At 47.2% G+C, this 25,702-nt stretch overlaps 1 protein-coding gene across 2 annotated transcripts; it reads right to left on the bottom strand.

The window, feature by feature from the left end:
• Positions 1 to 1,524: 1,524 nt before the first annotated feature.
• On the bottom strand, positions 1,525 to 24,119 carry LOC117852335 (ubiquitin-like-specific protease 1D). Of its 2 annotated transcripts, none has more exons than XM_034734380.2 (15): positions 23,728 to 24,119; positions 23,165 to 23,216; positions 22,341 to 22,400; positions 22,070 to 22,137; positions 21,749 to 22,002; positions 21,034 to 21,082; positions 14,565 to 14,632; positions 14,013 to 14,042; positions 13,837 to 13,932; positions 7,038 to 7,137; positions 5,533 to 5,627; positions 4,199 to 4,321; positions 3,874 to 3,988; positions 2,148 to 2,255; positions 1,525 to 2,046 (listed from the first exon to the last, which is right to left on the bottom strand). In XM_034734380.2, the coding sequence occupies exons 1-15, from the start codon at positions 23,995 to 23,997 to the stop codon at positions 1,807 to 1,809; spliced, it is 1,728 nt and encodes a 575-aa protein (XP_034590271.1). In that variant the 5' UTR covers positions 23,998 to 24,119; the 3' UTR covers positions 1,525 to 1,806. The 2 variants fall into 2 exon arrangements, with proteins under 2 accessions (XP_034590271.1, XP_034590272.1); XM_034734381.2 differs by having other exon boundaries at positions 23,165 to 23,330; positions 23,728 to 23,868.
• Between the last annotated feature and the right edge of the window lie 1,583 nt (positions 24,120 to 25,702).

Here is a 25,702-nt window from a genome sequence, read left to right as displayed (position 1 = left end):
GTTCTACCTGTCCACACTTTCGTAAAGTTAATCTCTCGCAAAGATTTCGGCCATGCTAAAATCCAAAAAATAAAGCAAGGAAAACAACCGAATGCAGTCAATAACTTGTTCCTTTCTTTCAGGTATCGCATATCATATCTGAATGTATAAGCAAAATCAGCACAGCTACAAGCTACCAGCAGTCATGAAACCAACAATCATTCATTCAGTTGTTGTTTTCAAAGAGATAGTACATGAACAATCAAACAAATTGAAATGATTAAATAAGCCTTTGTTTTCGGTTAGAAACCACATGATGATTCTGATGATACTAGTATGGACGACCAGGCATGGCAATCATGGGTGGCACCACACATATATGCAATAAGGCGAGGTTAGCAGTTAGTACCAGCTGCATCCATGTGCCGACTATTATAATGATCATCATCAAACAGGTGCATATTATCATTCTTTACGATAATAATATTGTTGCATTTTTTTCCCTTCTTAACAATCCATTTTTACATAAAGCATAGTATAAATTGTAACAAGCAATTTATCCTTGGCAATCAATAGAATGGGATGCTTACTAGGCATACAATGTCCCATGAAGAGATGAACAAGGAGTGTATCTTGGATCTGACAGTCTTGAAGCCATCAAGATCTACAAGAACTAGGAATTAAGGAAAGAGGATTATAAACCCTAGGCAATACGAGAAGGGGAGCAGGAAGATGAGGTGGCAGACTGGCGGCCGAGGTGGAGACGTCGATGCAGATAGAGATGTCCGAGGGACATGTCGCTAGTGCCGGAGAGGGGGCGCGCTGGACGGGGACATGGAGGGGTGGCGCTTGAACGTGAAGTGGAGAGGTACACCTGGACGGGGAGGGGGAGCGGCGGCGCTTGGATGGGAAGTGGAGAGGAGGCACCTGGATGGAGTGGCGGTGTGGTGGCGGTGGCGCGATGCTTGCATCGCTTCGCGAAGGGTGGACGGGGAAGCACGTTCAGACCCCCGAGGTGGGGAAGAGATACCCAAAAAAAATGCGTGGGTTAGGTCATCTCCCTATGACGTGAGCCTCCAAACGGTGGGGAAATTTAATCCGTGCCTAGATTTCATGAAGATACTCCTGCCCGGGGAAATTGCAGGGATCCCGAAGGGGATTTGTTCTCCCAAATTAGTCCTGGGGGCAGAACGTTCTGCTAACCCGACGGGATAGCCCCGTTGCCATCCCTATCACGGAGGCCTGTGATGGCGAAGCGGAAGAGGCGAGGTGCCGACAAATTGTTAGCGTGGCAAGGACGAGTCCCTAGGCCACGCGTGGAGCAAGCGCACGGGGCTCTGTTTTCCCAGCGCGTGAGTCGGACGCACCACGGCCACGTGCCGAGTTACCGTGAAGCAACAGACGGTAATTTTTTTCACTTGTGCACAGTAACTTAATGGCCTCACAGGCCCCCCTTTTCTTTGGGCATACGAGTGTACTTATTATTATGCCCATATTATTGCTAACTAGGCGTGCTTGGAGCATTCAGTCTTCAAAAGTCAGAAATTCCGAAACGGGAGTCCATCGGCAATCTCTGCAAAACGGGAGAACCTGAACCCCAGTCCACGAGGCAGTGGGCAACTGGGCTTCCAGTTTCGCTAATGAGCTATACACAATACACGGCATTTTCCGAACACTAAGAGTAGAGGATTATGTACAAGCACCCTCAAGTTTCCTCCTAACGTAGCACATAAGCCCACGACCTAGCGACTGCAATGTTCACAGGCACGATCTATCCCCTCCACAGAAAAATCCAGAGTCAGCAGTTGGTTAGCCTGTTCTGGAAGATCAGTCACTCCCACAAGTTTCTTCAACTTCAATCAAAGCATGGTCTTTTGCAGCAGCAGCATCAACTGTCTCTTGCAGGTGCTCCGACGACATTGGCTGGGTCACATCATTGGGTTCAGCCTCCACACACAGCTCAGTTGCATAGGTCTTAGGCTCGGCTTCCCTGCACTTCTGGAGTAAACGGCGAATTTCACCTCTAAGCTGAGATGGCTCTTCAGGTCGAAACCACCGCTTGCCAAACTACAGAAAGGAGTGAAGAAAGAAGTGAGTCACACATCCAAGGGCAGGCCAGATAGCATTCTGCAAACAAAAGGAGAGACAGTAATAAAGTCGTCACTTACCATAGAAAGATCTTTCTTCTGAAGCCTTTCAGGCGCCTCCTGAATAAACCGCTGCATATAGTACAGCACAAACAGGCCACAATCGTAATCATTTTCCTGCTGCGGCACCTGACAACAAAAGACAAGGGTGTAAGGATTCAGACAACATCATAGGAAATCCAGAGAGTCTGAATGTGTACAAAGAAACCGTGATGATATCCATTCAGAATGATATTCTAATATTAATTTTGACAACGGATAATGCAATGGCCATAGCAGTTAATACCAAACTGTACTTTGTAACTTGGTGCAATTTTACACATGACATGTTTAGACATTTACCCAATTGCTTACTTGTGTGGATCAACTGTGGTATAGTTTCACTTGTTCATCCTGAACCAGCTTTACACAAAAGAATTCACCACTGTGTTGCTTCTATGAAATTCTCAAGGCAGTAAGAATATAATTTCACAGGTTCCAGCAATATGGATGGTAATTGCTTTGCTTTGTTCAGCCCCATCATTTGTAAACACTGTACTAAGTAGAAACCATAGCTAGTTTGTGTTACCATATATGCTGATTAAATGGTGTATTAGTTATTATGACTATCAACCTCTTCGATGCCACCAGATGTAGAGACAGGAAATACTGTATGAGCTACCCTCTCATTTACAGAAAAAGACATATTGTGAAATGAATAATGATACATCCACGGCCATCGGCCAATACCCAAATTGAAGGGTCAAAACTAAGAACATGAAAATATAAATCCGTGAGCATGGGAAGTGGATCTAATGCATTTTTTCTCAAGAGAAATGTTCAGACGCACCTAGACTCCACCTACTCTACACGTGCTTGTGTTTTGTACATTTTACATCCACCCATTTCTATATTTTGCGTATGTCACAATCAATGTTATACTAAACGCTAAATGGTAAACAGTCAGTCACCCTTTGTTTAGGGTTTAGGCCGTTTAAACGGTGTTTAAACGGGATTAAACGACCTAAAGGGTTTTGTATAATAACACTAAAATATACATATTTATGTATATAAAAGTCAAATATGCTAGAAAGTCTACATATTTACAAATGTAAAATGTAAGTATTCTACCAAATAATCTTTTTGGAAGAAATCTAAATCCCACAACACTTCATATATTTACGATGCTAATTAGTTTAGTGTTGATTGTGGTAGTTGTAATCCTCTTATTGACTAAATTATGAATTAAATGGTCATTTAGCTCATCTAATCACGTTTAACTCGATTCTGTTTAGACAGTTTAGACTCGATTATGTTTAGACGGTTTTTAACGGTTTAAACGGGTTTAAACGGTCCAACCGTTTAATTCACTGTTTAGAGCCTAAACAACACGGGAGGCCTCTGTTTAGCATTTAAACGCTGTTTAAATGGACTAAACGGCCGTTTAGGCGAACAGTGGTCACAATACATATGAGTTCTCGACCACCCACTACCAGTACCAAACCTAAAGTGGACTTGGAAAGGGTAGGTGGCGGAGAACACATGGGGAGGAAATGGTTGAGATACATCCATACATTCTATAGATAGCCATCCCCATGTTAGTAACAACCTGGAGATGCACAAATCATTGCAAACTGCTAAGAATACACACATTTTATCAGCTAGAGATTAACATCTAGCAAATGTACCACAGTAATCCTATTTCAAGGGACCTCCCCTCAGTATTCCTTGAGGGGGGAAAAACATTTCAAAGGGAACAAGGGATTACCTCAATTGCTTTCTTTTCAATTTTACGAGGAAAGTTCTTCCACACCGTTTCTTGTAAGGGACATTCTGCTGATGAAACATTCTCATTCAGGTAGTTCCATTCTTCCTTAAGGAATCTGCAAATACATACGTAAGTGGCAAATAGAATGAAAATAAAAAAAAATCATGAACATCACACCTTTACAAGTGAAGTTCATAGCATAAACAAATAATAGTGCCTATATTCTGGAAATTATTAATTCAAAGATAACACCAAAATCATCACATTTTTGTGTTTCTACAAATACTAGTAAAATACAACTGGACAAAGCTTTCAAGGTTGTTACCTGCTAATAACATTGAAAATTAATCTGCTACTATGAAACTTCAGAGAATCCAAATGAAGTATGATGGGACCTGTTTGATCTTCTTTTGCTGGCATGCATATAATGACGAGACTCCAATGTGTTCTGACAAATTGGAACCATAGGAGTAAAAGTTAAGCTTTTTAACCAAAATATTATAAGTATTACATTACTACTCCCTCCGTCCTAAATCATTATTCGTTTTGGCTTTTCTAGATACATAATTTTTGCAATGTATCTAGACATAGTATAAATCTAGGTGCATATCAAAAGCTATGTATCTAGAAAAGCAAAAACGAATAGTAATTTGGGACGGAGGTAGTATCATATAGGTAGGAAATCACTGATGAGACCATTCATGCCCCTATCAAATGTTATGATACAACTATTTCTATTCTATCAGAGCATTTGATATTACAATACCTACACCCCTGGTCATGAGTGGAAATATTGCAAAAACTCGATATCCTCAATGGACAAAAATTGTGGAAAGCTTTCTCCCAAGGCCATGGAAAAACATAGGGAAATAGATGGAGTATTTGGTCAATTGTGAGAAGAACTACATGAGTAGATATTTGGAATCATAGGGAGTACTGAGTTATCTGCATAATCAACCAGTCAACAAAAAGCATGCAAAATGAAAATACTTTTGTTTCTTAACTACATTATGAATATAATGATATCTACAAAATCTCAAAATGTAGACAAATAATATGACTACTATAATTCAGTTTATTAGGTTATATAAGTATGACGAAATTCAAAGATGAGCTACACCATTTTTTTTCTCAAATAGATGAGGCTGGAGAGCTACACCAATTAATTAGGTTTGATCAGCTTTTGTTCATTCCTACATAAATCTGTCATCACTTAGCCTGAGCCTGGTTGGTCTGTCACGAAAACATGACCAAGTAGGCATAGGAGGGAATCTTCTGGAACCGCTCATTATTGGCAACAATTAGGATTTGGGAACAACTCTATGGCTCTGTGGAGTAAGAAAAAAAGCTCATTTGAATGTGCCGTGCTGCTTAGTTAAAACACAAGTACTTGTTCTTATTGACAATTTTATGATTAATCTTGGATTTACAGGAAAACCAGCCGGTTCAACTGCTTAAGGGCATTTCACATGCAAGATTAGTTGATGTGGCAACCCGGACCAGACCAAATGCCTCCAGTTTTTTTTCCCCTGGTAAAATTGCCAGTCTGGTTTTGTCTAAAATTATAATTGGAACACCTACTGGAAGAAACGCTGATTTCAACTATATCACGCAAAACATATATTATGCCCCTCAGCAAGAGAAAAAAAAATTACTTACTCTGCATGCACAGGCAACAATACATATGCCTTTTCAAATATATCTATACCCTTCCACCATCTTCTCAACTTCAAAAAATAAGTGGTCTTGTCCTCCTGCAATTAAGTGACAAAAGAAGTCAACCAAAATTAACACATATATAAGATATGTTGATACATGCATCAAATTTTAATTTTCTTGAGACAAATAAAAATGAATTGTTCCCAGTACATCACAGGAATAGTTTACCTACTGTGCCTGGAACATTCCCAGTATTTCCTAAACCACAGTTTTATGTGCACCCCCTCCCCAAAAAGTGACATGCATTCTTGGAACTAGCTAAACCCCTGGGTGTTGGTGGTAAGTTGAACTTAACTGCTATTCCCTCTGATTGGAAACATAAGTCCATTGGGGCATTGACGCTGTCACCAATATGAAACTTTGACTAGCAATGTCTATAGAATTATATTATGTTAAGTGAAAAGAGTTATATTATGAAAGTATTATCCATAATGAATCTTTTATAGACGGACAGGCAGACATGCCCTGCCCCATTTTATTAAGCAAACATTCAGTTTGAGCATTTTCGGGAGGGAGTGTACCTCCCCCCTCCAGCCAACAACGAGAGAATCACCAGCACCCTCCAGTGGCTGGTGCCTCTTCATTGCCGCACAACATCAGTTTAAAGCATAACAAAACAGAGAAAAGACTGACTAGAGTTCCCCAGCTTGCGCTCGCCCTACAGCAGATTTCACACTTCACTGTCCCCATCTTATCTATAATGAATCTAGTAATCCCAATCTTAAGTTGTCAATCCATATGAAAATTTAGATAGTCATAGTCAAAGATTAAAAAAAAGTTTGACTAAGAACAAACCTAAATGGACATATATTTGGGATCAGAGGAAGTATGCTTGATTGGAAATTAAATATAATCTATTTAGGCAACATACAACCAATAATTTTCTGCAATTGGCCAACAAAAACTCTGGTTATTCCATTCCAGAAAAAGTGACACTTTTTGGTTCAGACTGCCACGAATTCTCAACAAAATATCTATCGTTCCCTATTTGACTGATGAAACTCATAGTGCCATGGAATGCAGCCGCAGGCCTGGAGTGCGGCGTCAGGAAGGCTGATCGGCGGTGGGACGGCCAGGTGGTGCCAACAAGATGGTGCGCAGCACCAGAACTGGGCAAGGTTTTGGCCATGTCACCAGAAATCTGGGTGGACCAGGTCACGGGGTCCAGGGACACAGGTAGGTGCCTGAAAACATGGGTCAAAGGGGGTAGTTCAGAATGAGTGACCCCAACAGTCCAGGTCAATGAGCATAGGCCACCGATAAGTAACTACAGGCCCATCCAGCCCATGACCCAGCTAATGTAACATAAACCACCTCGTCTTAGAGAAGCATCTTGCCTATTTAGGCATTCGTCTCGTATACTATCAAACATAAGAGTCACAACATAGATTTCTGAATTTTGACAAGCAAGTAAAGCATTAAGAGTTTCATAAAAAAAAAGTTACCTTTGATGTCATGGCTTCAAGTTTGCTAAAGAAGTATGTGTTGAAAATGTGATAATCGCCTCTTGGTCTAATAATCGATAACATTGGCCCCTGCAGATGCCTACAAGGAAGTCTAGTTATGATTGTCATGAAACAGGTCAAGAAAAGGTAACTTGCAAACTTCAAGCAAATCAAAGCATGAATGTAATATCCTTCAAAATTGAGTGATATTAAGGGGTGTTTGGCAGCATTCCACTAAAAATTTTATAGCTCCACTCCACCTCAGCTCCACTCCACCAACTCCACAAAAATACTAGAGTTGTTGTACGTGTTTGGATGATTGCAGTGCCGCAGCTCCACAAACATGGAGACTTGTTGTGAATAGTCTATTTTACCCTTTGTGGATGGGTCCACGTGTTAGTCTCTTCTCTCTTCTTTTCCTAAAAAACCAACACCCTACCCAAACTTTTCCTACTCAGCCTTACCCAGCCACCCTCCTCTACGGTTGCTGACGCATGGGCCAAGGGTCAACAGATCCAGGCCGGTCAAGACCGAGTCAAAGCCGGAGTTCACCGGCTTTGACCGGCGATATCTCACCGACGGTGAGCTGGCCGGCGACGACGACACGCCCAAGGTGATCAGCGACACGAGGTGCATCTACCCATGTGCTTGTTGCGCACGGACGCTGGCCGGAGCATGGCCGGCGGCAAGCGGCAACGTGATGGGGGCGGCCCCGCGATAAACCGCCATGGAAAGTTACCATAAAAGTGAAGACGAGGGGGAGATGAGCATCTGTGCGTCGTGCGGCTCACCAAGACAGTCGGCTCGAGGAGAGGTGGCCGGAGCTAGGCCGTCAACGTGAGGGTGGTCAACGGCAGCTCACAGAACTCGGCGGACAGGGAAGCTTCAACCCGCGACCGCAGGAGCCATAACCGGCGGCGAGGAGTGGCTGAGGGTGGAGCTGGAGAGGTGAGGGAGCTCCGGTTGGTGGCGATTTGATTTTGGTGGAGGGAGAGGGGCGAATTTGGGCGGCGAATCAAAGGTGCTCGACTCGGCTCTGCTTTTGGATTGGCCCGGCCGGAGGAAGAAGATAGAGGGAGAATGAGGAAGAAGATATGAGGCCAGCGACGTGGAAAGGATAAGAGGGTGCAGCCCCGCGGCCTCAGTGGGCGGGGGTGGCAAGGTCTGACGAGCAGGGGCCGCGCGACCGATGCAGGTAGAGGTGGCGAGGTTCGGTGAGCAGGGGCGGCGTGGTCGCAGCCGAGGGAGGCGTGGCACCGGAGGGCGACGGCGGCGTGGGTAGCGCACTAGCGCGGCTCCGTTGGGCGAGGGCAGTGTGGGGAGGGCCGTGCTGACTGACAAGGGTCGCGCGGTGCCGGCGGGCGACGGCCAGAGGGAGGAAACGGAGACAGCAAGAGCGGAAAAGAAAATTAGAAACGAACCGGTATGTTGTGTAACGAGTGGCAAAGGTGGGTAAATAACCCCCAACTCCACTAGGAAGTCTGAAACTGATGTTTTAGGAGCACCCCCTAAGGTACTCCAGGAAAAACGTGAACCTGACCCCTAGCTCCACGTTTTTTCTGAAGCTGGAGTTTGTGGAGCTGGACGTGTTTGGCAAGCAATTTTGTGGAGTTGGTGAAGTGGAGCTATTTTTTCTGGAGTGGAGTGCTGCCAAACCCCCCTATTGTGCTAGTTTTTGCAAAAATTTAGAACTTTTTGTTTGAATGTGTGGATCATATAAACACATGGTCAAACTTAAGGTCAACCCTCATTTCTTTTCTCTAAATTTCAAAAGCTAGTAATTAAATTTGTGCATTTAAATTTAAAGCATGCTTGCACGAGTGATTTGGATTTCATTTGATTTTATTTGGATCTCAAAGGTGACTTTGTATTTTGGATCTAATTCAAAATACAAACTAATGCTAACTTTAACTAAAAGAACACAACTTTTTTGGCTAACTTTGCACCCGAGCTAACACTAGCCAATTAGCTTGGCTTGGCACGTTTATGATCTTCTAATCTCTCTCTCTCTCTCTCTTGGATCCAGCAGCTGTTCTTGGAAGCCAATCTTAAACCCATCTAGCTTGCTTTGGACCTAACCTTTGATTAGCATCCCAACTCAACCTGCCTGATAGCTCGAACTGAACAAAACCCAGCTAGCTGCCTAATAGCTCGAACTGAACAAAACCCAGCTAGCTGCCTGGCCCATCTCTCCTCTCGATCTGCAGCAGGCCATCTCTTCCTTTCTTTTCTTCTTGCGCAGGCCCAAGAGCTAGCTGCCGACCCAGTCTAGCACTGCCCGCACTCCACTATCTCTCTCAATCGCTGATGAGCAGGCCCCATCCAGTAGCCTCTCTCACCCTGTTCCTTTTTCTTCCTCCTTGCGCGGACGCCGTCGCTCCTTTGCTTTTTCCACCGCGCCTCAGCTGCCCCCTTGCCAGGCCGCGTGCACCCCACGCCACCACTTGCCTATGCGGATGCGAGCCACGCGTCTAGGCGCACGGATGCTGAGGATCGCTGCCATCCATATCCCGCGCGACCTCACCCACAAACCCTAGCCTTTTGGCTATAAAATCCACGGCTGCCTCCCCGCTTTGTGCAGCCACCTCCACCTTCCCTTGTGCCGCTCCCTTGCCCCTTCTTCCAAGCCGCCGTCGCTGCTGTCCCTGGGAGGAAGGAGAGAGGAGATGCCCGCCGCCAAGGCCAACGCCAAGCACCAGGAGGAGCCCAAGCCGCAGCTGCGCCGTCGCCGCCGTCCGCGAGCCAAAGCTGGACGCCTGCTCCGTCCACGCCGTCGCCGAGCTGAACCAGGTGGAGAGAGAGGCGGAGCTTGGAGGAGCCGGACCAGTGCTGCGACATTGACGCCTACCTCGAGCTGGAAGAGCTGAAGCTGTCGCCACCGTTGCCGTCTACTACCGTCGCAGCCGAGCCAAGGATGCTGCACCGCCTCGCCACCGTCCGTTGCTCCACCCCATCTACGCCGCCACCAGCGCCTACCACGGATGAAAGCAGCTGCAAGCCGACACCACCGCAATGACGCCGACACTGCCGCCCTGCTTTGTCTATACCAAGCTGCGGCCTTCTTTTTCCACAATCACGCACACGCACATAACATGCTCGACGACATGTGCCAACCAAGATGCTGCGTCACAGCCAAGCTGCCTTTGCCTCTCTTCTTCCGCGACACAGCTGCCGTCCACCTCGTCTACAACGTGCTCGATGAAATGCTTGAACGACCCCAACGAGCATCTAGGTGAGCCAAGCCCCCACCTTTCTACTATGTTCAGCCTTCGTGCCGAGGAGAGCGCCATCATCGCATAGCTGCAGCCCGCCGTCGTTTGTGTGCCGGCCTTTGAGCTGTGCCTCCGTTTTTTTGCAGGTGCCGCTGCCGCCCACCCATGCTCTGCTCTATCGCTCTGCTACCCATGCACACCCTCCGCCACCTTGCTGCTGCCGTGCATGCCCATGCTGCCATTGCCTTTGCGGCATACCACCAAACACCTTGCGTGCAACAACTCCTTGTCGCTCTACTGCCCTTCGCCATGCCGCTTGCCACGCTACTGCCTCCCTTACTGCAGCCATGGCCTTACCATGAGCCCCGCGTGCTCCGCAGCTGGAGCAAGGTCGAAAGACCAACCCTTTAGCTCTGCTGCACTACCTTGAAGCCGCCACCGTCCGCCATATGGACGAAGTTGGAAAGCCAATCCTTGAGCCATCGTCGCACGCCTTGACCTCGTCGTTGCCTTGCAGAGCTTGACACCGCCTCACCTTGTTGTCACCATCCATTGAGCTACCGCCTTGCCATCCCCTATTGTTCTATCATGCTACCGCTTCCTTTTGGAACATTTGCCCAAACACCTTGCGAGCGCATGCGTCCAACCACTCGTAAGCCTACCACACCGCGACTCTCTTGCGCGCGTACCCATAGAAGATCCCAGCCGCGAGACCCGTGACACAACCAGGAGCTCAGACTTGTCCCCACCTTAATTTATGAATTTACTTAAATTGATTAATCTGCTTTACTTATTTTAATAATTCATATAACTAATTCATACTAGCTCAGAAAATTATGAAACCAGTTTCATTAATTTTCTAAATTCAAACCTGTGTTGTTTGTATCTAGTTTGGAGTTATTTGTATCTTCTATCTTACTATTCTTAGTGTTTTTGCTTTAGATGTATTGCCCGTTATTTATTTTTGCGTCGCATCTCGTGTATATTTGTAGACCTGTTTGAAGACCCGAGCTGCGACAACCAAGAAGACCCTTCAACCCCGACTTCATCAATGAGGATTTCGACAGACAAATACAAGGTGTCATGTCACTCCCAATCATATAGATCCTATGCATGCTTAGTTGCTAGCGCTTTATTTATGATGCTTGGATGATGATTTAATGCATAGCCAATTTGTTAGCCATGCCTTGGTAATTGTTTATCATGTTTTCCTTGTTACCTACTTGTGGACTAGCTACAGACCCCTAGCTAGTCCACCTTACTTATATCCATATACGTTGCTTTTGAGTTATGGATGGGCATGTTTATGCCATGGACTTGGTGATGGGATTCCTTGTACACTCTCGCATGTGTTTTGGGTGAGTGTGATTCCTTGACATGTTTTGGCGGGAGCGAGCCGTGGTTGGTATCGAGGAGTGCCTAGCTAGGAGAGAGATTCTGGACTCTCTCCATCCCATATGCCTGTGGCGGGTACCTTGTTTGAGACTTAGGAGAAGGAGGCGCCTTGTACGTTGTGGGTGCTGCGGCACATACTTTGTGGAGTTGAGTGCTCGCTCTCGGCCCATAAGGATCGAGTCAGTTTACAACTAGTCACAGTAGCTATATACATACATACCGCTCACTTACATTATGGGCGGGGTTCAATCTGAGACTAGTGGTAGATAGTGCTCAGCCTGTAGGCGGATCGGTGTGATTAGTGTAAGGAGTTCGAGGCGTTGACCTGCTCCGACAAGACTGCGGTTTCACACCTTTGAGGTCTACGACTGGCGACGGTGTGCCCTATAGTTGGAGACACTTCCAGACTCGAGGAAACAGGAGAGTGCTAGCCACCTACTAGGACTTCAGCTGTTAGGTGGGGTTTGGACGGATCGCTACCGTTCAAGCTCCATCCAGATGGGTACATGTACAACCTCTGCAGAGTGTATAACCTATTAGCTATAGTCTGTGTCCACTGGTATGGACAGTGCTGTTGACTACCGCTATTTCTAACTAGACATATATTATTCTTCTACCTCCCCCTTTTGAGACAGGTTGGCGTTTGCCGTTGAGATGTGAGGGGAGGGAGCTCTCACGTCACCTAGTGTGTTTGGGTGCTGGATTCTTGGGTAAAGGATCTGGTGATTTGTGACGACTTCCTTGATGTGAGGTGTTGACCTCGGAGATGGTATTGCTTTGATGCATTCTTGATTGCTGCTGCTACTACTGCATAAACCTCTACAGCCATATATGGGTTTATCTAGTATTATTGCCCCGTTTCCTTAGCTTGTTGCTATTAAGAGTTGACATGGCCTACCCGCTTCTCAGGTTCAGCCGACTACGACTTGAAGATGGATGAGAAGACTAGGGTGTTGACCTTCGCTCAAGTTGCCTGTTGGATATGGAGATCCACTCACTTGATGCGCTACGCTTCGTAGGTCTTTTTCTTATGTTTGATGCAGTCCTCGGCATGTGCCCCAAAATGTTGTACAATATATGTATCATCTTTGATTCTTTCCGCTGCATTCACTTTTGTATGGATTTCTACTATCTGAGACAGGGATGGCACGTGATAGCTGCTTCCTAGACTTGAATTCTCAGAAATGGGAATTCAGGTCGTTTCAATGAACATGTAAATTCCCCAGAGTGTCAAAAACACCAAGTAACTACAGCTAGATATCATATCTGAAAATCTTCAATTACTACCACATTAAGTAAATAAAGCACACCAAAATTGTTACACTAACTCAAGGGGAAAAAGTTACATTAGATCTTTTTTCCCCTTACATTAGACAAAGGTCAAAGAAGTCACATAAAGCAAGATGTATAAGTATGAATGCTTGGCATGGCTAGCTCATGAACAATTAAGTTTGCCTCAAAGTTTGCGGTATTCAATGTAAGAATATATATATAAAATTTTAATAATTGAACAGAGCTACATCTCTGTTCTCTACTAAAACTCCCAAGCGATGTTGGTCTTCTGTTATAAAATCCATGAAGGAAAAGAAATCAAAACTATATTCAGTTCTGCCTGTCAATATATCATGTGGCTTCGGATAGTGGTAAACATTGCATGAATCATGAAGCTTGATAATCATGTCTAGAACCATACTAAAGTCAACATGTATTCAACATCTTTCAGTTATGTACACCATATTACCATCTTCTCTTATCAATATTAAACTTGTAGAATGAGCTGATGACTTGAGCTAGATACCATTTCTGAAATCAACTAGGCCATTGCTATATTCTATGGCACAACTCACTTAAAAACATTAGCTGATCATTCAGAGGCTTCACTGGTAAATGCCTGGGTTGACATTGTACGCTAGCAGAGAAAATATAGTGTACAAATCATCACAAAAATGTTGTATATTAAGTTCTAAAAGTCCCTGTATTTCAATGTTATCAAAAACAAAACCACTATTTAGGATAGGTTCATGTTGCTGCATATGCCAAAGGTGGAAAAGAAAAATTCAGTATTACATGTATCGACTCATGAAATACACCTTTCAAGCTCAATATGAGTGACTGAGTTTGTTACCCCCATTATTACTTGTTAAACATATAAGAGCAAAAACTTTATGGAGGCAAAGGAGAACAGTGCTTACATAATGTAGAAGTTCATTATAGGTGAGGACAGCAATGATTCAGGCTGGAGACATCTGATGTCGCCAGAAGATATCTCAACAGAATTAGGGTGTTCCCTGTGGATAAGGCATAAATAAAATAGCGATGAACTATGTATCAAAAGAAGATTAAAGTATCTATAAGTTTAACTGCCAACCTTGAAGGATAGTATAGCTTCTTTGCATCCCTAAAAAATGGCAGCAGCATTAGTCAATAGAAGTAATTAACTTACAGAAGATACTCGTTGAAACCGTACACACAGTGATGTATGATGTATACATTTGCGACACATAGTTCATGGACGGTAATGTATGATGTATGCATCCACAATTATGATAATTCTGACATGAGAAAAATGACTAGTCACATCTAGATATTTACTCCCTCCGTCCCAAATTACTATTTGTTTTGGCTTAGCTTTTACTATGCATCTAGAATATACGGTATGTCTAGATACGTAGCAAATGTTATGCACTTAGAAAAGCCAAAACGAATAGTAATTTGGGACGGAGGGAGCACCAGTTATTGGATAATATACAGAAGATACTTGTGAAAATTGTAAGCACAATTGCATACATCAAGACATCAACCAGTCACGTAAGTATGCATTTGCAAAACATAGATCGCAGCAGGTGATGTATGATGTATACATTCATAATTATGAGAATTCTGAAAAGAGCAAAATGACTAGTTGCATCTAAACATTTACCAGTTATTGGATGTTTCTTCAACAGAATCTGGATGGGGTGCATCTCCATCCAGGACAACCACCTCTTCCTGAATCACAAATTCACAATAAAAAATCAAATCACACTTTGTGTAAAGAGTAATATAAAAAATAATAATGAGCACAAGAAAAAAAGGTCATCTAACAGTAACAGTGGCTGGATGTCCACAACACATGACATGGTATATTATCTCGAAATATTGACATGTTAAGAATTTATAATGCTGATTTTGTGCTCATATGAGGAATAACCCAATATCTAGATTATTAAAATTGCTTGTAGAAGTGTCCTCTCCAAGAGGGTTTGGCATGCAGCCCTAGTACTCCATTGACATGACATTAGCATCCGAACAGCATCTTTGCCAGCTGTAAATGACAGCAGATTCACAGGTTGACATGGCACTACAGAGTGGTATCCCTCTCTACCCTTCTCCACTTTCCACTTGCAGCTGGGATGCCTCTTTCTTTGAGATGACCGCATAAATGCGGAAGCAAATGACTACATAAGTGCTTAGATGGCTACCACTGGTCCTTTGAAGAAAACGTAAACACTGGTCTAGTAGAAATAAACGATTTATATCTCCCTAAACAAATTGTTTTGTTCTCACAACAAAGGATGAATCCAAGATTTTTATGTATGCACTTCACTACTATACATATGAAAGATTTAACATATTGACCAGCACGTAGCCATGTATACAAACTTGAAATTTCATTGACATAAGGGTAAAATCAAATGTATGATAGACTAAGTCATGTGTGTGTTGGGTGTGCTATCTATCTATCTATGTGCATGTGTGCACCTAAATACCTTATCTCTTTAGATGCTCTTTAGATGCTTTGCTTAGCTTCTAAGCCACCTACCCATGGTTGGCCTATATGTACCCCAAACTACCCCTTTGTGTGTGGTTAATGGAAAAGATCAATTTGGGCCAACAATTGGTATCTACAGCCTAATTCTTTCCCCACCAACCACCTCTCTTTTTCTCCTCTCTCCTCTCTCTCCCTCTCTCCCTCATCCCGAAACCCTAGCCGTGGGCCCACCGCAGTGGGCGGCGGCGCATGAGCTCCCCGGCCCAAATTCGATGGCGGAGGGTGCTCACCTCCCTCCCTAGCACGCGGATCGGGTGCCGGTGGCTCTCCCCACAGGCAGATCGAGCGGCTACGTGGCATTGACTTGCGAGCAGTGGCAGGATCCCAGCGGCTCGCGTGCGGACAGCGAGGAGTGGCGGCGGCGGCTCTCCACAGGCGGCTGGCTTCTTCCCCAGCGGACGGCGCATGGTGGGCTCTAGGAGGCCGGCAGGAGCGGTCGGCACCGGCACGCAGGGCACGGGTGCCGCGGGCCTCGCAGACGCCGCGGCTCTGGTGGCCGTCGGCCCACCGTCGGCCGGCATGGTGCCGGCGCTCCCGGGCAGCTCCAGGGCCTCCTCCCGTACCTCCTCCCACCGCTCAGCCACAAGCAGTGCGTGGCGCCACAGGGCGGCGGCCGAGGAGGAGCGATGTGAGGAGGTGGCGGCGCAGCATGCCGCGCGTTGGGAGGAGTGGCGCATGGCAGCCGAGGAGGAGGCAGCAGCAGAGCGGCGCCGGGCACGGCGTGCGGCTGCGGCGTGCGAGGAGTGACGGTGGGCGAAGGCCACGAGGCGAGAGGACCGGCAGCGCGCGGCGGCGTTGCGCGACGCCGAGTTGCGGGAGGTGGCTACGGTTTGGGCAGCACGCGCAGCGGCCATGGAGGCGGCGGCGCGCGCAGCCAAGGCAGCCCGCCTCGCCGACGAGGAGGCACAGGCGGCAGCGGTGGCCGCTACCCAGCGGCATCTGGAGGCGGACCGGCTGCGCGAGGAGGCGGAGGCGACGCGCAAGATGGCGTGACGCGACGCGGAGGAGCTGAGGCGCGCGGTGCAAGGCGGCGGCCGCCGGTGCCAAGGCGCAGGGCGGCCGTCCCGAACTACAAGATGCGGCAAGGCAGCGGAACACAGACGTGGATCGGTAGGTCTAGGACCCGCATCGAGGTGCGGACGCCGAGCATGACTCTGACTCTAACTCCGCACCCCCGAGGGTCGGACGGGGCAATTCAAGGCGGTCAAAAACCGCGAGGAGCTGATGTCTGGCAGGCCCGTCACCATCAGTGGCAAGCTCCACCTCACTGAGAAGCAGTGGCTCGCCCTCCAGAGGGAGCGGAAGAAAGGGGAGCCTTCTTCCTCGACAGGCGACCGCAAGCGCGGCAAGCTGCGCAAGGCGCCCAAGGCGCGAGGAGGCACCGAGGGCAGAGCGCGCAGAGGCGCCCAGTACGGCGGCGGCGGCGAGCGCAAGCCAGCACGAGACGACATGTGCCACAAATGTGGTAGGACTGGCCACTGGGCTAGGGAGTGTTGCCAGCCAAGGCGCGGCCAGGCCCACATCGCGCAGGGTGCGGAGGAGCCGGCTCTGTTCCTGGCTCACGGGAGCATCGAGCTACTTCCAACGGCATCGACCGCGACAGCTCTCCTCCACCTCGACGAGCCGCGCACACACGTCTTCCTCAACGACGGTACTAACGACGACAACATCAACGGCTGGTTCCTCGACAGTGGTGCCACGCACAACATCACTGGGCGCAGGGAGTATTTCTCCGACCTAAACGTCGACGTACACGGCTCCGTCAAGTTCGGCGACTCTTCAGTCGTGGACATCAAGGGCAACAGCTCCGCCATTCTCGTCGCCAAGACTGGCAAGCACCGACTCCTTACCGGAGTCTTCTACATCCCCGCACTGAGAAACTCGATCATTAGCTAGATGAGAGTGGCTAGCGCGTGGAGATCGACGGCGGAGTGCTTCGGATCTGGGATCGACGACAGCGCCTACTCGCCAAGGTGGAGAGGGAGCAACCGCCTCTACGTCCTCTACACGGAGGTGGCGCAGCTCCTCTGCCTTGCTGCTCGCGCGACAACGAGGCTTGGCGGTGGCATGAGCGCTTTGGGCACCTCCACTTCGAGGCCCTGGAACGGCTTAGCACCAAGGAGATGGTGCGAGGCATGCCATGCGTCGACCACGTGGAGCAGCTCTGCGACACCTGCATCGTGACGAAGCAGAAGCGACGCCCTTTCTCTTGCCAGGTGAGCTTCTGAGCCAAGGAGCAGCTTGAGCTCATGCACGGCGACCTCTGCGGGCCGGTGACGCCGGCTACACCTGGAGGGCGGTGCTACTATCTACTACTTGTCGACCACGTCTCTCGGTACATGTGGGTGGTCCTCCTTGACACCAAGGGAGCTGTTGCGGATGCCATCAAGAACGTTCAAGCTGCTACGAAGAATGAGTGCGGCTGCAAGCTACGTGTGCTACGCACCGACAACAGCAGCGAGTTCACAGCGGCTGAGTTCGCGTCGTATTGCGCCGACGAGGGGATCCAGCGCCACTACTCCACGCCGTACACCTCGCAGCAGAACAGCGTCGTCGAGTGGCGCAACCAGACGGTGGTGGCCATGGTCTGGGCCCTCCTCAAGCAAAGGAGGATGCTGGCCATCTTCTGGGGAGAGGCGGTGCTGACGGCCATCCACATTCTCAACCGTTTGCCCACCAAGATCCTCGACGGTATGACACCATACAAGGCTTGGGATGGGTGCAAGCCGGCGGTCGCCCACCTCTACGTCTTCGGCTGTCTCGCGTATGTCAAGGAGCTGAGCCACGTCGGCAAGCTCGATGACAAGAGCACCCCAGGGGTGTTCATCAGTTACGCTGAGGGGGTGAAGGCCTACCACATCCTCGACCCGAAGACACAGCATGTGCGCACAACGCGCGACATTGTGTTCGGCGAAGGGCGAGGTTAGGCATGGGGCAAGATGATGGATGACAACTCGACTCCGACGTACGACGACTTCACCGTCGACTACGTCCACTTCAAGGGAGCTGGAGGAGTGGGTAGCTCTTCTTCGCCGAGCGTGCCGACCCTAGTCCCCGGGTCTCCACCAACTCCGGCGAGTACTACTCCAGCTGCAACGAGCTCTCCACCGCCACCAACGCAGCCGGCCACGCCACTCCTACGCCGGCAGCTACTTATCTGGGCACGCCTGCACCAGCACCGGCTCACGATGAGCACAGCCCGGTGGAGTTTGCCACTCCGCTCTCTCACGATGAGGACTGCGTCGACACGTACCACGACGGTGAGCCTCTGAGGTATCCCAACATGGAGGACCTTCTGGGCGACCAGCCGGTGCCGGGACTAGTGCCTCACGACTTGGAGGCGGAGCTGCACCTCACGTATGACGACAGCGAGCCTCGCTCCTTCGCTGAGGCTGAGGGACACGCGGCATGGCACGCCGCGATCAAGCTGGAGATTTAAGCTGTTGAGAAGAACTGGACTTGGGAGCTAGCTGATCTTCCTCCCGATCACCGCGCGATCACCCTTAAGTGGGTGTACAAGCTGAAGAAGGATAAAGCTGGTGCTATTGTCAAGCACAAGGCTCGCTTGGTGGCATGCAGGTTCGTGCAGCAGGAGGGGGTTGATTTCGACGATGCCTTCGCTCCTGTTGCACGGATGGAGTCCATGCATCTCCTCACGCTGGCAACCCAGGAGGATTGGCGCGTCCACCACATGGACATCAAGTCAGCGTTCCTCAACGGCGACTTGAAGGAGGAGGTCTACGTCCACCAGCCACCGGGATTCGTCATCCCCGGAAAGGAAGACAAGGTGTTTCGCCTGCACAAGGCCCTCTACGGCTTGCGGCAGGCACTGCAAGCTTGGAATGCCAAGCTGGACCCCACCCTGAAGACTATGGGCGTTGAGCACAGCCCGCACAAGGCGGCCATGTACCGGTGGGGCAACAGAGGCATTGCCCTGTTGGTGAGCTTCTACGTCGACGATTTGGTGATCACGGGCATCAAGGACGAGGAGGTGGAAGCATTCAAGGAGATGAAGGCCGCCTTCCAGATGAGCGACTTGGGGCCTCTTTCGTACCTAGGGATTGAGGTGCACCAGGACAACTCCGGCATCACACTCCGACAGACCGCCTACGCCAAGCGCGTCGTTGAGCTGGGTGGGCTCACCAACTGCAACCCGGCTCTAACTCCGATGGAGAGGCTAAAGCTGAGCCGCGACAGCACGGCTGAGGAGGTGGATGCGACACAGTACCGGCACCTTGTGGGGAGCCTTCGCTACCTCGCCCACACGCGGTCGGACTTGGCGTTCTCCGTCGGCTACGTCAGTTGGTTCATGCAGCGACCGACGATGGAGCACCAGCAGGTCGTCAAGAGGATCCTCTGCTACGTAGCGGGGACTCTCGACTACAGCCACCACTACCCGAGGTGTCCCGAAGCGGCACACTTCATCGGCTATAGTGACAGCGACCACGCCAGCAACATCAACACCAGCAAGAGCACGAGTGGGATGCTCTTCTTCCTTGGCAAGTGCCTCATCAGCTGGTAGTCGGTCAAGCAGCAGGTGGTGGCCCTGTCCAGCTGTGAGGCCGAGTACATGGTTGCTTCTTCCGCTTCGACTCAGGCTCTCTAGCTTGCTCGACTGCTCGGTGATCTCCTTAGCAAGGACGCTAAAGCAGTGGAGCTCAGGGTGGACAGCAAGTCCGCTTTGGCTCTGGTGAAGAATCCCGTCTTCCACGAGCGAAGCAAGCACATCAGAGTGAAGTACCACTTCATCCGAGGTTGCTTGGAGGGAGTGTCAGGGCGAACTACATCAACACCAAGGATCAACTTGCCGATCACCTCACCAAGTCCCTTGGAATTATAAAGTTCCAGGAACTTTGCTCTAGGATTGGGATGGTCCAGCTGCCGCTCAAGACACGCAAGACTTAGGGGGAGATTGATAGACTAAGTCATGTGTGTGTTGGGTGTGCTATCTATCAATCTATGTGCCTGTGTGCACCTTATCTCTTTAGATGCTTTGCTTAGCTTCTAAGCCACCTACCCATAATTGGCTTATATGTACCCCAAACTGTCCCTTTGTGTGTGTGGTTAATGGAAAAGATCAATTTGGGCCAACAATGTACAGTCAACACCTATGGCATCGAAGTCGGTAATACTAAAGCTGCTCTCACGGGAATGTTTATTATTTTTAGTGTAAAGGTACATCAGCATTTCTTATTGTCCCATGGCTATCAAATTAAACACCATCAACACAGAAGAAACATGCATGATAGCTTTGATTATATAGCACTCAGGTCCCTAAAGTTAAAGGTTCCAGGACCATGAGCGGAAAGGTGACATGAACATCTACAGACCAGTATTTCATTAAACACCATTCAAAATCTAGTAACCATTTCCACATTATCTATAGCACGGGAGACAAACACAACCAATTGCCCAATCCACTTCCAAAAACTGAAATGTTTGAGGATCTGCTAATTATACTACATTACATGAACTAAAATGTTTGACATAAATTCAAAATAAATATAGCAGCCTTCTGGACAGAAAGAACTAATGTACAGAATCATGATGGCAAGAAATGTCGAAAGTCCATACTAACCTTTCTTGATCTCAATCGCATTGAAAAGTTAGCTGGATCAGCTCCTTTCCTAATAAAAGCCAGTTACATTACTCAATGCAACAACAAAAGCCACAGGATGAAAAATATATTACAGCAGCAATTTTACACTTGTAAGGCATGCAGGAGATGTGACCATATAGAAATAATTTTACTGTAACATTTCCCTTAATCAATACAGTTACAACTGCATAAAAAGACATGCTATCACCATGGCTCCCATATATACAGTCTTTTACACCACACGATGGATAAGCGCATTTGATCATGTGTTGCTATCAACCTAGGCAAGGCAAGCTCAACTGTCCCACACTGGCATGTATAATGTCGAATTCATATATTTGTTACATATTGGAGTCTTTAGACTAGAGATACCTCATTTTCCATCTGAATCCAGTAATATTCACATTGAAATACAGGAAACGTAGAAAAATGATTATGGTCTAGGAACTATCCAAACTGAATGCAACAATATTTCAAAGATGAATCAGATGGTGGATGGATTAATTTCAGGAAAACAATAAAATCGCTGGACGAGCAACTATCTTTAAGCAATCAGGTGACATGTCTCAACAGCATGAGCGACAGAGCAACTATGCAGTTTCCTTTCTGACTATGCAGTGATACTTATAGAATGCAATTCCAAAACCAAAAAAATGCATCTTATAAATTTACATAAGAGCATATAAATACAGACCTTTTACGAGAGGGTGTGGGAGCAGCTTCACACATCCCATTGTGGCCATTGTTATTAGATGCATCATCAGGAGATATCTTCTCCACATTGGATGAGGTGTCCACATCCATCTCTTCATGAAATGAATTTGTTGGCAGTGAAGATGGTTTACAAGAATGTTCCTCTTTGCACAATTTTCCCTCATTCTCTATGGAAGTGTTAGGCTTATTCCGGCTCCTAGTTGTTATTTCCAAACTAGATATGTCGACGTCTACCTAATGTACAGAACATAAATATTTGCAGACAAAAAGATGTTTAAGTATCGAGGAATAAAATATTCACCTTTTCATCCATCCCAAATGAATACTGGAAATCAGCCTTTGATACTCTATTGGGGTCACTGGGAAAACCTACAAAGAGGATAGGGAATACAAATCGGAACAGCAGAGAAATGAACCATGGTAAACAAATATATAAAGAAGATAAATTGTAATGCTGAGACAAATGTTAAATTTTCCTCAATGCACTTTTTTCACCTATCCTCCAAAGTGGGATGGATTTTTGGGTGGTGAAAAAGATAAATTTGATTTGAAGAAGATATAAAGCCACGCACCAGAGCCATGCTTTCTCCCTACTTGATCCATACGGTGGCGATGACTTGCCTTCATTGTATCTAGTAACATGGCCATAACAGTAAGTCAAAAGTGTCAGTTTCCAATTTTGACAGGTTTGAGTTCACCTGAACAGTAAGCACAGATATTCCAAGCTATTTTAACTATTTCTGTATTTAATAAACTGATCAGCTACAGGAAAAAATTTACAATGTTGAGGTCATTCAGATTATATCAAATGTTGAAGAGAAAGATTAACCAATAAACTAAAAGATGTGTATTTACTCTTCAAGAGCTAACTCCAGTGCAATATGATAGTGATCCATGCCAGTTTTGTTATTCTAGATGAACTATCCAAACTTGCATTGCATTTTCATGTGAGTTTGGTTGAAAGTGCAGCTCATGTTTTAGTTAAAGGGTTAAGAACAGGGAACCCCTATCTTGTGGAAAGAACAGCACATGGAAAAGGCAGTCATAAAGTAGTTACATTCAAACAGTGCAAAGTGATAGTTACAAAAATAGAATAATGAGAAGCAATTATACAGTCCAAAACTAATAGAAACCATATAAAGTCATAAACATCCAACACTGGCACAGTAAGCAACAGAACTAACTGTAGAATATGGAAAAAAAACTTGAAGTGGATAATCATCATTCATCAAACATTGATAAAAGGACACTAAACATAGTAAAAGCAGACGTGACAGAATATGTCTTGCATTTTGCCTATTTCAGAGCATGAACGATGATATGGACAATGAGTTTATACACCATGGTCTGTCAAAACTCCCAAGTACAAACACTGCTAAAACCATGTATATCGTACCAGATGATTCGGCACACCTTGATCGGACTATCCTTTCACATCCGTCTCCACCCTACAAGAAAGAATGCCAAAATGAGGCTTACCAGATGCGCAAATCCATTGGTAATGTTTACTTCATTCCAGATTCCACAGGTCAGGAGATTCTAATTTCCATAAATCCACGTCACTATATTGCAGAAGACATCCTGTTAGCTTTTTACATAGCTCTGCTGAACTCGAATGCTCGATTACCCCTATATATGCTAGCCGTAACCAGACAGTACGACAAATTGATCATGCGCTCTAACAAAGTTACAATTTTGATCTCAGATTCTTTTTTCAGTGACCACATCTGCGCACGGCCCAAGATTGCATAGCAAATTTGCGTCACTTATGCATTGACTGCACAGAGCTTGCAGGCATTTCATCGAACAGGAGCTTGACGCGAAGAACTCCCCACCTCCCCCCAAATCCCTCTCGCACAGAGTCTTTTACATCAACTCAGCGCAAAGGAACAATAGAACCTCTAAACCCACTCCCCGCACACGAAGACTAAGGACTACGAATGAGGAAAAGCGACTCACCGTCGCTCGTGCCATGCCGCCGCGGGCCTGGCGGCGGTCTTGCTCCCGGTCTATGGCATCGATCGTGGCCTCCAGTTTCCTGCCGCCGTCAGGGAGGCGTATGCCGCTGGTGACCATACCCTGCAAGCGCTGCTTCTTCTCCTGCAGCTCCCGGTCCGGCAAGTGCCTCAACTCGGCATCGGCCCTCTCCCTCTCCTCCTTCTCCGCGTTACTACTAACCCCCGCCTCGCCGCAGGGGACCTCCTCCCGCGAGACCGCGGCCATCGGCATTCACGGGGGCCGCCGCTTCGCGTCTCCCGAGGAGACAGAGGTGGAGGCGGAGAAAGGGGGGAAGAGACGGAAGGGGCAGGGAGGGTTTTTTTTTTTTTTTGGTTGGATGCGGGGAGGGGCAAGGGACTTGGGAGAAGACAGGACGGCGAGGAGAGAAACACACAGGCTGCCGAAAGAAGTGAGGAGCATGACAGGTGGGGACACGTGGGAGTGGCGCTTCACCGACTTGTGTCCGCCCGAGGGCAAGAGAAAAACAGGACACCAATAAATGGACCTAATTGGATACATGCTCGGCTAAAAATTAGCTTATGAATGAAGATCCAAATAAATCGGCTAAAGATGGGTTAAAAATTAACCAATCTCCAATTAAACTTTTAGATAATGTTTAGCTTAATCATTTATCCCTGATCTGATCACCCTGCTAATGGAATACGTTAATTTTTATTTGTTTTAGTCCGGCCTCCTCCAATAGTTAGAGTCAGGTGCTACCTTATAGTCCTATGTGTCTTCTCCACGTCATCATGTGCTAATAGAAGAGATAACTCCTCCATTGATCCAGCTTTTAAGAGCAGCCCAGCGTTTAAGTATATGGGGTAGTGCTAGCACAAAGTAACGTCACCTAAACTAGTTTTGCAAAATCTGCTCCAGCGTGGCACCGAACTGTGGGACCCGTGAAAATATTGAATACTCAGAGCATGTCGTTTTTTTTTCAATTGCAAGCTCCAGCTTTAGCATGCTTCCGAGGTGGAGTTTTGGAGCACCTTTTTGCTACTCCAGAAACTACTCTTTGAACCTCCTTGTGGAGTTGGTGGATAATTACCCACCAATGCCACTGGTTACATAAAAAAAACGGTTCGTTCTATTTTCCTCCGAGACTCTACACGCTCGTCTCCACCGGTCTCCACCGCGCTAGCGCCGCCCGTCGCTACCGCCGTCGGCCGCCGTGGCCCCTTCGTCCCGCGCGCTCCGGCCTTGGAGCCCCGCCGCCGGCCGCCCCCACTGTCGGCCGCCCTAGCCTCGCCGCCGGTTGTCACACCCGATTTAAAGGACCAAATCGAGTGCATTAAATACATGTGCGCCAGGATCAAGTTACACACATGTACGACAATAGTGAATATCAAAGACAGTGTTCAATCGAATAAAGAGAGTATTAACCATTATTACATGACCGAAAGTCTCACATAAACCACAAAGTCTAATTATTACGCAGCGGAACTCCAAAGATGACGACGACTCCACAGGCAGCTGACTGAAGAAACGTACGCCTAGAACTCCTCGAAGTCGGGGAAGTACTCCTCTTCCCAACTAGCTTGGTCTGAACAGCGGTTTTGCAAGGGTGAGTACACTTATGGTTGGTACTCAACAAGTCATGGGGAATAGTGTAGTGTAAGGCGAACTCAAGGATTGGCTAAGGCATAACTAGCATTCGCTTTTAATTAAGTTGGTTAAATTTTATTAGCAATTAACTACGTATAAGTTCATACCACCCGAAATTAAACATGAACATAAATAAAGCAACAAATGCATGAAATGATAACAAGTTTAATCCATCTTTCGATAATATTATCATGTGAGGGTCCAGGCCGCTCTTAACCGTGAGCACGGCTGATCGATCAGTTTAACACTCTGCAGAGGTGGCACATCTTTACCCACAAGTCGCGTAAAAGTTCATAAGAACTTTGGACCCAACCACGCGGTGTTTGCA

The sequence above is a fragment of the Setaria viridis genome, chromosome 4, assembly GCF_005286985.2.
Source record: "Setaria viridis chromosome 4, Setaria_viridis_v4.0, whole genome shotgun sequence".
In the NCBI taxonomy this organism is placed as follows: Eukaryota; Viridiplantae; Streptophyta; class Magnoliopsida; order Poales; family Poaceae; genus Setaria; species Setaria viridis.
This window is presented reverse-complemented; position numbering and strand designations above follow the sequence as displayed.